This window comes from Mastacembelus armatus, chromosome 10, assembly GCF_900324485.2.
Source record: "Mastacembelus armatus chromosome 10, fMasArm1.2, whole genome shotgun sequence".
In the NCBI taxonomy this organism is placed as follows: Eukaryota; Metazoa; Chordata; class Actinopteri; order Synbranchiformes; family Mastacembelidae; genus Mastacembelus; species Mastacembelus armatus.
In genome coordinates this window covers 4,882,986-4,897,044 of record NC_046642.1, presented here as the reverse complement: position 1 = coordinate 4,897,044, position 14,059 = coordinate 4,882,986, and the positions used below count along the sequence as shown (strand labels likewise).

The following is a 14,059-nucleotide window of genomic DNA, read 5'->3' as shown; positions in this document are numbered from 1 at the left end:
TTAGATTAATTCAGCTCTCTGCAGCAGCCACTCCTTCTTTTCTTATTTAAATCAGTCACAGTACATTTACAATTGTCTGAAGCCTCTCTTTGCTTTTCTGCTCTCATTTACAAAGTAGGCTATTGAGTTATTCTCAAAGCCACCTCAGGTGTACGGTATCATATCCTTTAAAGACTCAGGTCCAGAGATAAAGGTAGGGATGTTAAAAAATCACGCACTATCAAAGCTTAGCTACAGATGTGGACTGGGAGAGTGTACAGTGTAAGAACGAGTGCCCCCCTCTCTCACCCCAAACACCACCTCCCCCACCCCCGACCAACAGGCTTTTCTAGGTCAGTCTGGCACATCCTTTCATCTCACCTCTCTCAACACATTAAACTTTTAGTGTTTCTGCAGCTTCACACACAACATTGTTGCCATGCCAAGCACAGGTCGACTGTTTGTGGCCAGCTGGTGTAGGAGAGCTGTTTTGTAGATGGAGAGCCGTGGATTATTCACAGCATTTTCCGTTGTGCCACACCCACCTTCCAATTACATCTTCCTCTCTAGATACAGTAGTTCAGGTTTTATATGCCCAGATTCTACCTTACTTTGAAATATCTGTTCATTGGCTCATTTTCTGCATGTTTACGTATTAGAGCATGGATAGATTTCAGTGGAACACCTTTCTGCTAAAAGAATAGTCCTTATGTAAACTCTTCCAAGAAATGTCTGGGCATTAACTGGGAAATTGTGTTTGAAGGAACAGGTTGCTCTTGAGTATTTGAATGTTTCTCATGGTGTTTTCAGCAGCACAAAACACATTCCATTCAGCTTCCTAATTTGACTAAATACCTCTAGAGATATGTGAGAGTATTTTTGGTAATCTGGATAAACTGAAACTTTTAAGCTTGGTCATGGTTGAGAGAGGGTTAAAATTATTTCATTTGTTGCTGCGTGTCTTTAGTGAACGTCTTTAGCTCATGCTGAGGTCACTGGGTAAAGTATCAGCACTTATTCTTGGCTTGCCTTGAAGGTTTATATCAATGAATTGATATTTGGCTCTATGTTTTCAAAATAAAGATTGCTCTGTAGGTTTTTCTTTGTGGTGATGATCCATTTTGATGCTCAGCCTGCAGCCTGTACCTGTTTGGCTGAAGCGAGGGTGAAGCAGGCATGCCAGGAGCACTGCATGTCCTATATCTCTCCTCTGAGTGTCACAACTATTTGCTTTTTATCCCTCAACCTCCTTCATTTTCTTCACTTCTCCTTTGTTCCCTTCACAGAGCAATTACTGGAGTTCATGCATCAGCTGCCAGCATTTGCCAACATGACCATGTCAGTGAGGAGGGAACTCTGTGCCGTCATGGTTTTCGCTGTGGTCGAGCGTGCTGGTACCATTGTCCTCAATGATGGAGAGGAGGTGCGTCTTGGTCTTTATTCATCCACACATAATCCCTGATCTTTTAATGTGTCTTTCCATTAAGTGTATTTATACAGTGACTTCAAAAGGTACTCAAACCCAAAAGTAATAACATGTTTTTAAAAATCAAAAACTGAAATCTCACACGTACAAAAGTATTCAGACCTTTTGCTGCCACACACCACACTGTGGTCAGATGCATTCTGCTTGATTTCATTATCTTTGAGATGTTTTCTTTGAGTTCACCTGTGGCAAACTGATTGATTATGGCGTGGAATAGATCAAAGCAAGGGATATCAGCAGTCTGCCTTCAGTCCAGCCTTCTTCATGGTAGTGTGGCTAAAATTGACAGCACTTTGTATAAAACACACAGTACCAAACAGTACCAGTCGGCTTTGAGTTCATCAGTGTCATTTAAATGACTCTGACAGTGCCAGGAAAAAGATTTTCTGCTTTGATAAGTAAAAAATTGAGCTGTTTGGCAGAATTACTAAGCACAATGCCTGGAGAACAACAGGCACTGCTCATCACCTAGATAATACTCCAGTGACTCATGGTGGTGGCAGCATCATGCTATAGGGCATGCAATAGCAACGAGACTGTTCCCAACTGAAGGAAGGAGCACTGCAGCCAAATTCAGAGAGGTCTTTGAAGAAAACTTGCTCCTGATTGCACATGACTTGAGACAGGGCTCAAGGTTCAGTACAACAGGGACCCAAACCACACAGCCACAACCATGCTCAAGTGGCTTTGGGACAATTCTCTGACTGTGTTTGATCAGCAAAGTCCATAGCAAAGTCCATAGCATCTGTGAAGAGGCCTGAAGATGGCAGTTAACAAACACTTCACTTCCAGTCTGACAGAGTTTGGGAAGATCTGCCAGAAAACGGGATAAACTGCCCAAATCTAGGTGTGCAGAGCTTGTGGGGATGAAGCCAAGAAGATTGTAAGCTGTAACTGCTGCCATAGGATTTCTACAAACAGCTTTCACTTTGTCATTATTAGTTATTAAATGTAGCTCCCTGGGCAAAAATGCCAATTTTATTCATTCGCTGTTAAATCTAGAATGCGGTCAAATGTGAAGGGGCCTGAATACTCTCTGAAGTCAGTGTACACATGTGTGTGTCTGCGATCTGAATCTGAGTCTCACTCCTTCACACTGACGAATCTTTCTTCTTCCATTTGATTTTTTTGCTCCTCTCTATTAAACTTGAATGGCGGACACCTCTTATCTCCAGGCCGTTCTAAGGTGCCTTTGGCAACTGAAGCAGGCATCACTTATTTTCTGTCTCTCTCTATATTCAAGACATGTCTTGACTTTAAATGAAGACAATTTAGTGCCTTGTGAGCAGTCTTTACCTTGAAGGCCTGGTCACTTTAGTAAATGTCTGTTCATAGAGAATACAAGGTTCATTGAGCATGCTGTTACTGTTGGAGTGAAAGCTGTGAATCACCAAAATATCAGCTTTTGAGGAATTCTTGCTTTTGAGATCTCCTGCATTTCAATCATGCATGTATTGGTTGTAACAATGCTTTTAGTGTATTGCAACTTCTTATTTTAGTTCTCATGGACAGCTTTAGCTGTCCCATGTTATGGCTGTATTCCTCTGAGGAAAGTAAGAAACCATCTGTTAGTGCTCCACATGGTTACTGTATATGGTTATTTTTGATAAATAACTTTGACTTGTTTAGGGACACCAGCTGTTAGGAATATTACCCACTTGAACTTTTATTCTGCAAAGATTTTTTTGATGCAGTATTTCTTTTGTCCCTTTTTCCATGTTTGTTTGTGTTCCTTTTCTGTTCTCCTTTCCTTCTGTTCTCCTCCAGTGTCTAACTTCTGATCCTGTGTTTCATTCCAGCTGGACTCATGGTCAGTGATTCTGAATGGTTCGGTGGAAGTGACGTACCCTGACAGCCGGACAGAGATCCTGTGTATGGGGAACAGCTTTGGGGTGTCACCAACCATGGAGAAGGAATACATGAAGGGTGTAATGAAGACCAAGGTGGATGACTGTCAGGTAGGATCACTGAGGTTTAGCAAAGCACTTCCACTGCTATGGTTCAGAAGACCATTTGCTCTGTGTGAAAGACGTGGCACAAGCCCTGCTCTCTCATGGTATTAAACCCCACTGTGACTCACTTGGACTGCAAGTGTTTGCACTCATGACACTGATAGTTGCTTTTAGAAGTTAACATGTCTTTAAATGTGAGAAACTACTGTTTTGAAGGAGAATACTTTCACATAGACGACAGTATTTGCATCATGTGTTTATTGGGAATAAAGTATTAAACAGTTAAGACACCAAAATGTTTTCTAGTCCTTTAATCTTGAGGAGCTGAGCCAAGAAGGCTCAGTGGCTGGGAAAAGAAAATCTTTTCTAGTTATTAAAGCCCTTTTTTCATAATTTATTAGTGGGGGTAGTAATTTACTTGGTAGGGAGAATTTTTTTCAAGGTAGCTGTTACCAGTTGTTTTCATTGACCATACATAAATTTGCCCTTGTGAAGATAAGTTAAGTTGCTCGGATCAAACATCTCTTTGATTTTTGTTTCACCTTGCTGTGTCCAGTTTGTGTGTATAGCCCAGCAGGACTACTGCTGCATCCTCAACCAGGTAGAGAAGAACATGCAGAAGGTTGAGGAAGAAGGAGAGATTGTCATGGTGAAGGAGCACCGTGAACTAGATCGCACCGGCACCAGGAAAGGGCACATCGTCATTAAGGTGACAGCAAGCTAAATAATTATGTGTAGATATTTAAACAAATCATTGCAGACCAATCATCTCGCCTGAGAGTTTCTTTGTTTATTTTAGTTTTACAAACCAATATTTTCATAATCCTCAGGGCACACCCGAACGTCTAACCATGCACCTAGTGGAGGAGCACTCAGTGGTGGACCCCACCTACATTGAGGACTTCCTGTTGACTTACAGGACCTTCCTCTCCAGCCCCATGGTCGTGGGCAAGAAGCTCCTGGAGTGGTTCCACGACCCCAGTCTCAGGGACAAGGTACGAGACATGATGTTAAACCTAAAGAAAATTTAGACTTTATACTGCAGCTAGATATGTGAATAGACATTAATAGATATTAAAAACATACTTTATACCCATGTCAATATAGATACACACACACACACACACACACATACATGGATACATGCACTGAGGATGTAAAGAATCTTGTATTAGTGCAGGAGTTGTATTTTGACCTTTGTTGCTCATGTGATTGCTCCAGGTTACACGGGTAGTCTTGCTGTGGGTAAACAATCATTTCAATGACTTTGAGGGTGACCCTGCCATGACTCACTTTCTGGAAGAGTTTGAAAACAATCTGGAGAAAGAAGTAAGTGCAACATGTGCTCCTAAGTGGAGGTATTGAATATGCAAAGGTGCATTTGGTTAATTTATTTTACTTTTCTGACATGTGTGTGTTTTTCCAGAAAATGTGTGGGCACCTCAGACTGTTAAATATAGCATGTGCTGCTAAAGCCAAGCCGCGGCAGGTGACACTGACCAAGCCGTCCAGGGACTCTCCACTGGCATTCAGCCTTCTCGGAGGTCAAGAGAAAGGTTTCCGCATTTTCATTGATGCTGTGGACCCTGGGAGCAAGGCAGCAGAAGCCGGCCTTAAACGTGGAGATCAGGTAAGAAATAAGACATTTGATGTCAGACTCACTTAAAGACATCCCTTAACATCCTCTCACAAAGTCCTAATATGTCACTATGTACTGTACAGGATTTGGGGTATAATATGCTGGGACTCCATACCCTTCTTCTGCTGGAAAATTGTTTCTGCTGTTCTTCCTGTGGATTTAAGGGATAAAAAACACAGCTTCTCATAGCGTCCAAGTTTAACAGTTTTCTTTGTGTAGAGAGAAGTCACAGCAGTCACACAGATCAATGATTGACTTGATCTTATGGAAGTTCATATTTGTTGTATAATTGGTTTTCCATTTTGCTCTAACTAGCATTAAAAGTAGTTTTTAAGTCTTAAATTGAATTTGCCAGTAGCTGCCAGCCCCCTGTGTTGGCTTTCTTCTGCCAAACTTGACTTCTCAACATTTTCACACTTGGTGGTCCTCAGGGCTTTAGACAAAGTCCCTTAATCCTTGAAACCATCTTGAGAGTGTCTGGATGCGAGTTAAGCCCTTTTGGCACCAAACATCCCCTGCAGCTGTTTCCCCAAAAGGAGAAGCTGACATCCTTAGCAGCATTCACTCTCTCATACCCACCCACCTTCCATTTTTTACCAGTTTCAATTTCTATTGTCTTTCAGTCAGAACCTTTCATTTCTAAACTTTAGTACTGATCTGTTATGTCAGTTCACCATTATCAGTACTCCCTCTGTACTAAACATCTCACTAAACACAGAAAATCCCAAACAGACAATTCATCAGTCTGTAGTAGCCTCATGGCAACAGAGGGTGATCTTTATGTATTTTACAGAGAAAGGTGACTTCCTCTTCCTCAGAAAGGAAGTGGCAAACACTGGTTAGCAGATTGTATTTAAATGTGCATATTTGTCCTGTCTGACATGGTTCACATTAAGGTCAAATCATATGTTGAACTGAAGGACATAATGTGCAGCAAGGATGAGATTTGTTTACTTAGTTTTTAAAATTATTCATTGTTTTTAGTAAATCTTAAAGAAACTTAAAGATGAAGGAAAAATAGAAATAGAAGTATAATAGGTTCATACATAAAAAAGGTGCCTTACTATATATTAATGGCTACTTTCTATCTGCTTATTGAACACACAAAATGAATCAGGGTTGGAATAAAATTCAAAGTCCTGTCTTGGTGTATAAACACCCAGTCTTTGCCCATCTATTATGCATGCAGAGTGAGAATAATGATGATGATGATGATGATAGTATATATGTAGCTGTGAAAACAGTGAAAGTTAGCGTGTGAGGTAGACCACATCCAAAATGTCCAGATAGGTCCAAGTATGCCTCTGTTGCTCTGTGTTATGGTTCGTTAGGTAAAAAGCAGCTAATTTATTTCTCTGCTCTTCTTTCTGCAGATCTTAGAGGTTAATGGGCAGAACTTTGAGAATGTCCAGCTCAGCAAAGCCAATGAGATTCTGAAGAACAACACCCACTTGTCCATAACTGTGAAAACAAACCTTTTAGGTAATGTTTTTGGGTTGCAAATTTGTGAACCAAATCTTCTTTAAGCATTTTGTAAGTTGACAGAAATATGTCATTGTTTTTGTAATGTGAGGGTTCACTACTCAAAGGATTAAAGAAGAAGACGCAAACAGAAAGAAAGCAGCAAACAAAGACTGCTATTCAGAAGTTGGTTTGTTTTTCTGACCTTACCCAAATCTTTTCTTTTCAGAGGTGTGGGGCAGAAGACAGACGAGCTTTAAAAATTAAAATGTGAAAAATATTTCCTTGTCTCTGAATGATAACCATAGTTTGTCTCATTCATACTTCTTCTGTAGTGTTTAAAGAGCTGCTAACCAGGCCAGAACAAGACCATGACTTGGATGGTGAGGATGAACATGACAGAAAGAATGGGGCACCCCACCTTCCAAAGATTGGAGACATCAAGAAGGCCAGTCGCTACTCCATCCCCGACCTGGCAGTGGATGTGGAGCAGGTGATGGGCCTGGAAAAGGTCAGCAAGAAAGCAAAGACCAACACGGTGGGAGGACGCAACAAGCTGAAAAAGATCTTTGACAAGACACTCACCAGCATCCTGCCCCCTAAACCATACAAGTAAGAAGATCTGTTGACACTTTTGTTACCAAAAATAACCATCCAAAATCATGTGGGCTGCTCTGATTGTAGTTTTTTATGTGAAGCAAACATGCAATCTGATCTATCAACCAGCTTGTTTGAAATAAATCGGACAGATCTTGAAGTTTCACCTCATTTTCAAATTAATGTCTAGACATTCACTTCACTGATGCAATTTATGGCCTCCACTGTGTGATATAGTGCCAGCTGTCATTTTTTCCTTGAGGCTTAATAAGCCTAATTTTATATATTTCATCCAAAATGCAAACACTGCTTCTGACATTAACACAACTTGTCTTTATTTTTTCATGTTGCAGGAAAATGTGAATAAATGTTGAAAAGGAAGGTGTGAGAATACTTAGATGCAAGTTCATAAATTTGTTCTCAGCTATGCCACTCTTCAAACTGCCCTTCCTAAGGAGAGTAGTTTGTCATTTAGTTTGTTATTCAAATTATCTTGCACCAGGTAAAGGATTCAAATTGATATTTCTGTTCACTGACCCAAATGAAACTATCATTCTGCCAATATTAAGTAAGTTTGGGTATATTTTGTGAAATATTCTCTCTAGACCCAGGGTTGTCCAGATTCCACTTCTTGCCAATACAAATATTGCCCTCTGCTTTCTGTTGACCGAATTGCAGTCTCACCCCTCCCATGCTCTTTCTCTTGTTTCCATAGTGACGTTTGTGTGGGCCAATCACAGGACGACAGCATTGTGGGGATGAAGCAGTCCAAACAGATCCCACCGGCTCTACCCGTCAGTGGGAACCTGTCGTCGTCAAACCCGGACCTTCTGCAGTCTCATCACCGCATCCTCGACTTCAACAACCAGCCTGGTGTGTTTTTAAACATCTATGACTTGTAATGTGAAACCTGGGCCCTTGTGGTAACAATGCACCCTTACATCTTTCTGCCAGGGACAATATCATTAGTAGCAGTTCAGATCTTTCTCTAGAAAATATGATTACAACTTAATTTTTTGGGAATAGCAGCAAACCATCTATAGGGTTTTCACTTGTTTTTAGTATTTTCCAATGGGCTGATACAGCTGAACATTGCTTCCTTAACAATATGACAAAATCTGTGATGGCTGATCTCAAATCTAGTCCATGGTTTGACTCTACCAACTGTATAGAGCCAGTGGTAGAACTATAAATTATTTTAATTTTTTTTACTGTATCTTTATTAACTGCTGCCCATCACATGTTGCTTATGTCCTTCCAGTCCCCATCATACTGAGTGAGTACCTTCTCTCCCTGTGATCCTTCCAGTTCTAGCACAGTCAAGTCTTTGTTAGTGCTCTCAGCCTCTATGTCAGACTTGCAGATCAGCTGCTTTTCTCTAGTTTGCAAATGTAACTTAAACTCAATTAATCCGCATTCTTGCTTGTGAACACTAATTGAGTAAAGGTAGCAGCAGGTCACTGATCATTCAGTTTTCTGTGGGCACTTGCTATGGAGATTTGGGGTTATATGATCTATGGCGGTGTGCTTCTGATCAAAATAATGAATGATGGCCAATGCAGCTTATAGTTGAAAAGGTGCTTGTTGTTTTTTAATCTGAGGGAATGCTGGGAAGGAATTGCTTTGGCTAAATGTTGAAAAATAAAGCACAAACAAAAATCACTGATGTTATTTTACTTTAGTCTGCTCTGATATCTTATTTATACTCATTACTACTGTATATTCTCCACAGATATGTCGGATCAGGTCTTACGAGTATTCAAAGCAGACCAGCAGTCTCGGTATATCATGATCGGGAAGGACACAACAGCTAAAGAGGTGGTGGCCCAGGCTATCAGAGAGTTTGCCCTGACTGCAGCACCTGAGGCTTATTCGCTGTGTGAGGTGTCTGTCACACCAGAGGGTGTCATCAAGCAGAGGCGATTGCCAGACCAGCTTTCTAAACTAGCTGACAGGATTCAGCTGAGCGGCAGGTAATGACATCTTTACCTGATTGTTTTTCTGTTCCCTCATTTCCTTTTTCTTCTAAATGTTGAAACAGAAATGTGTTGGTCTGAACTGAAATGTACTTAAACACATTTTTAACCTCAACAGTCCAACCTGGTAAAGTAAAAGCTTTTCCCCCACCATTAGATACTACCTAAAGAGCAACATGGAGACAGAAACATTATGTTCAGATGAGGACGCCCAGGACCTGCTTCGAGAAGGCCAGATCTCCCTGTTGCAGCTTAGCACAGTGGAGGTGGCCACCCAGCTCTCCATGCGGGCATTTGAGCTTTTCTGTGCCATCGAGCCCACCGAATATATCGACGACTTGTTCAAGCTGCGTTCCAAGACTGGGTCGGCCAGCCTGAAGCGCTTCGAGGAGGCCATTAACCACGAGACCTTCTGGGTGGCCACGGAGGTGACGCGGGAGCCCAACCAGCTCAAGCGCATGAAGACCATCAAGCACTTCATCAAGATTGCTCTGCATTGCCGCGAGTGCAAGAACTTCAACTCCATGTTTGCCATCATCAGGTGAGAATGTGCAATAAATAGTACCTGGTGTTGTTATAAGCACCCTTTTTTAATGAATAGATATCTTGATCACTTTTAAAAGTTCAGTTTTGATCTAACTTTTCATCTTCATTGTGTCATATTTCATTATCTTCATTTTGAGGGAAGACCAGATCCATTAGGCATTGTAGTAAATGAATAAAGAAAACAAATCAATTAAGAGTAACAATACATTGTGACTACTCCCACTTTCTCATGACAAATGTGTTTCTCCTCACAGTGGTCTGAACCTGGCTCCAGTGTCCAGACTGAGGGGAACATGGGAGAAACTGCCTAGCAAGTATGAAAAGCTGTTTGGGGACCTGCAGGACCTCTTTGACCCCTCGAGAAATATGGCCAAGTACAGGAATGTCCTCAATAATCAGAACCTCCAGCCGCCAATCATCCCCCTCTTCCCTGTCATCAAGAAGGACCTCACCTTCTTACATGAAGGTAGATGGCGTGATATTTTATTTTTAAAAAATGAACAAAAAACAACAAAGTAAAGTCAAATAAGAAAAAATTAAAAAATGTTCAAATCAAATAAAATGAAGCTAAAGAGATAAGAAAATAAAAAGCACAGTTAACGTGCAGTTTTTACTAATAGAATAATTTTTTTATCAATTTTCTCTCTGTTTCAATGAATTGACCGTTTTTATTTATGTTGCATAATAAACTGAATTACTGTGTTCAGCCGTGGGACAATTAAGCTGATATTTACACTGAACAGGTAGAGAAAAATGTTTAGCTTTAGCATAAAGGTAGTGTTCATGCACTAATGATAGCCAGCTGTTTAATTAGTTGCCTGCCTTTTGTAGTTACTGCAAACTTCACATGTGGTTTCCTTGCTTTGCCATTATAATATTTAGATTGAATCAAGAAAAATGTCTAACTTTCAGTCAAGTCTGTAGCTGTGGTCTTTTGGGACAGTATGTGATGTTGTCCTCTTGATCAGCTTTAGTTTTGTCATTTAAGTATTATTCACTTTCTTTCTCCCCTTTCTGCCAGGTAATGACTCTAAAGTGGATGGCCTGGTGAACTTCGAGAAGCTGAGGATGATTGCCAAAGAAATTCGCCATGTTGGTCGCATGGCCTCTGTCAACATGGACCCAGCCCTCATGTTCCGGACCAGGTAAAGAAACTTTCAGAAACCAGGCCAGATGATAGAGAATTAATAATCCTCACCTTCCCTGTAGGACCAACCAGCACTCAACTAACCAAGCAAACTCTGTGGGGTTATTCAGTTCACATAGATTCAGTAAACATTTCTGCATCACGCTTTTCTCTCAAGCAGCTGCTCACTCTGGCAACTGTTCCCCTATACACATTGTTGGCAGAAGATGTGCACAGTGCTCCTGTGAAAGTGTGTCTTTGTCTGATGGTGTCTCTTCCTAGTGGAGCGTTAGCATTTGATTCCGTCTCTGCTGACTGCACATGGGTCTTTGTCTTTGGTGGTCTCCTCTTTGGTGATCTTGGTGGCTTTTCCTGTCCTAAGCTTTGTCTCCTTCTCTCTCTCTACTCATCCACCCGTTGCCCCCTCCACCCCATGCTTCTCTGTTTATGGCACCCGCCCTCTAGGAAGAAGAAATGGAGAAGTTTAGGGTAAGTTTGGTGACCCTCCAACCTTTTGCCCTTCCTGCACCACAACCTTGTTTTTCTTCGACTTTGTGTGCTTTTTCTCTTCAGTTCTCATTAACCCATTTGAGTTTAATCCTCCCACTGTCTGACCCTGGTCACTTATGCTAACATTAGCTAATGCTGGGGTATTAAACAGCTGTTACAACAGAAATCTGACACAGAGGTGTAGAATATTATTTCATTTCCAGCTTAAGACTTTACATACTGTTTAAACACCCAGCATCTAGCCTTGAGATAGCAAACGTGACCTCCTGTGATATGTTGCTTTATCTAACAAAATGCTTCCAGCTGCAGTTTCAGACTTTCAGACTGAGATTTTATCCATAAACATCAATCCTCCAAACAGGCCTAGAGTCTAATTTATTTATTTTTTTCATGCTTTACATTATTGTGGTCAAATAGGATGTCATTGTTCATACAGAACAAGAAATGGGAAACATAAAGAAAGAAGGAAATGAAACATTTTTGCTTCTGCATCTCATAATTACAATTTTGTGCCTGGTAATGGTATCTGGAAAAACATGTCTTTTACAATTACAAGATCTGTGTTTCAGAATAATGAGATTTTTTAATAAGACATTAATCTCAGCCCTAATGATGAGGCTTTTTATTCGTTTGAATGCTGGTTTATTTCCACATTAAAAACATATGGAAGTGAAACCTAATGAGCACAAACACAATGTCCTACTGATAAACACAAAAGCTTGTTCTCCGTGTACTATTTGGCTGAAACCTTGTGCAAAAAAAAGTTTTTACTACAACTTCCACCAGCTCTGACTCAAGCCACAGAAATGTAAACTATGAGAGTGTGACACTCGTAGACTCCCCCTTCTACTTCCCTGTTGTTTCACTGCAGCCATCATCACTCATCCTCCTCCTGCTGTTAGGAATGTGTGGAATGTTTTGAGTTGAGAGGAATACCTAAAGCTGCCTGCTGCATGTCTGAGTTGGATTGCCATACTCCCTGTGTAGCCCAGTAGTGTGACGTGTACAGTTATAACAGAGATATAGGCTCATTTACACACAGACATCATCTTAAAAAGTCTTTCTGTACCTTCTCTCCCTGTTTGTGTGTCTTTGTTCTTGTCTCCAAATCTGCTTTCCTGTATTTATGTGTATGTTTCTGTGTATGTGCCCTTGTGTGCACCCAGCTCTCTAAGCCAGGGCAGTGCCAATGCGGCAGTGCTCGATGTCACCCAGACAGGTGGGCACAAGAAGCGGGTGCGTCGCAGCTCCTTCCTCAACGCCAAAAAGCTTTATGAGGACGCCCAGATGGCCAGGAAGGTCAAACAGTACCTGTCCAACCTCAGTCTGGAAACAAACGAGGAGAGTCTGCAGACGCTCTCACTGCAGTGTGAACCTTCCATCAGTACGCGTGAGTTTGTGACATAGCTTTGTGGGCACAAAAGCATACATAAGATGTAGGCCTTTTTAGGAAATTCAAAGGAAAATTCTGTATTATCTCCTAGTACAGAGCCATTCTGTGTGGAAAATGTAAAACTTAAGCAGTGAGTTTTTGATTTTATGTGCATGTTTTCTTGACTAAACGGTGCCCGTTTCCCATGGTTAGTGCCAACTTTACTTAGTGTTAATGCATTGATTGACAAAAGGGGAGTACAGTCATTTTACAGAGGGTACATATCTGACTTGGTACAGACCATTTACCCACTCTGTTTCAACCTTTTCAGTGCCCAAGAATGCCGGTGGGAAACGACCAGACACCTCCCCAGTCGTGTCCAGAGCTGCCAACCAGCAGAGGGGCCAGTTGGCCAAAGGAAACCAGGCCCTCCAGGTCCCTGCCGTGGCCCTTTACCCATCCCGAAAGAAAGTGCCAGTCAAGGACCTGCCGCCTTTTGGTAAGATATAGATCAGGTATAAAGAATTTTGAAAATTGGCATTTTATATCTAAATATATATCTGAACTAACAGTACTTCTATGTACCTTAATATTTTTGTATTTACCAGTTCCATGGTTTTTGAAAGTTACATTTCCAAACTAGTACATAACTCTACAGAGGTATTTACTGTATATCAGGACGTGTATAGATCTAGCACAATGCAATACATATTATCTGTTTTGTTTGGTATCCTGTTCACTTGTCCTTTTACTTGCCACCATTGCTGTGTTTGCTCTTCCTCATACTGTATTTACAGACAACAGCAGAGGCCTCCTCTCACAGCCTCTTTGTGACAATGCTGCCACCTAGAGGTTGTCTGGCAAAAAGCAAATAGAAAAAAACATTCGAGACAATGCAGCTTAGCATCCCAACACCCTTGGGCAATGGCACTGTTCCCTTTGCTAATTCTCCTCATCTTCTTGCAAATGTCTACAGGCACCAGTTCCCCCCAGTCTTTGAAGAAGATCCTGTCTCTGTCAGAGGAGGGGAGCGACAGGCACCGGAGGCAGCCAGAGGACACAGTGTCCAACGCCTCCTCTCAGCTCTTCTCCCCTCCCACCTCCCCACAGAGCTCGCCCAAGAAGGGTAAGCTTATTATTCCCCTCCCCTCCTACACCTCTTCCCAGGCTCCTCTCTGTCATGATGTGCCACAGCTGCCACCTGGTGGTTGCCAACATATAATTCATTGTCTTATATATTTTACATCGAGAATATTTAGAAACTGTTTTTTTTTTTTTTTTTTTTTCAAAAATAAAACTTTATTCCAAACTGAAGTATTAGAAAATTCCACTTTATCAGACTGTGAAAGTCACCCAGGCCATCCGTTTCCCATGCAGCTCCTGTCTATAAAGTGTGACGTGTTTGCCTTAACCAC

The 14,059-nt window shown here is 41.3% G+C and overlaps 1 protein-coding gene across 11 annotated transcripts in view; it reads left to right on the top strand.

Moving 5' to 3' along the window:
- Positions 1-14,059, top strand: part of rapgef2b (Rap guanine nucleotide exchange factor 2b) — a 94,567-nt gene that overhangs the window by 73,140 nt on the left and 7,368 nt on the right. For 8 of the 11 annotated variants that reach the window (XM_026329850.1, XM_026329846.1, XM_026329849.1 and 5 more), the window contains 18 exons: positions 1,266-1,402; positions 3,265-3,423; positions 3,974-4,126; positions 4,248-4,412; positions 4,639-4,746; positions 4,844-5,047; positions 6,430-6,538; positions 6,853-7,129; positions 7,830-7,987; positions 8,376-8,390; positions 8,847-9,087; positions 9,248-9,631; positions 9,891-10,102; positions 10,658-10,781; positions 11,228-11,251; positions 12,439-12,662; positions 12,976-13,143; positions 13,621-13,770. In XM_026329850.1, coding sequence (XP_026185635.1) covers positions 1,266-1,402; positions 3,265-3,423; positions 3,974-4,126; positions 4,248-4,412; positions 4,639-4,746; positions 4,844-5,047; positions 6,430-6,538; positions 6,853-7,129; positions 7,830-7,987; positions 8,376-8,390; positions 8,847-9,087; positions 9,248-9,631; positions 9,891-10,102; positions 10,658-10,781; positions 11,228-11,251; positions 12,439-12,662; positions 12,976-13,143; positions 13,621-13,770 — 3,012 coding nt within the window. The remainder of the gene's footprint in view (positions 1-1,265; positions 1,403-3,264; positions 3,424-3,973; positions 4,127-4,247; positions 4,413-4,638; positions 4,747-4,843; positions 5,048-6,429; positions 6,539-6,852; positions 7,130-7,829; positions 7,988-8,375; positions 8,391-8,846; positions 9,088-9,247; positions 9,632-9,890; positions 10,103-10,657; positions 10,782-11,227; positions 11,252-12,438; positions 12,663-12,975; positions 13,144-13,620; positions 13,771-14,059) is intronic. The other 3 variants (XM_026329848.1, XM_026329844.1, XM_026329847.1) reach the window with 2 other exon arrangements.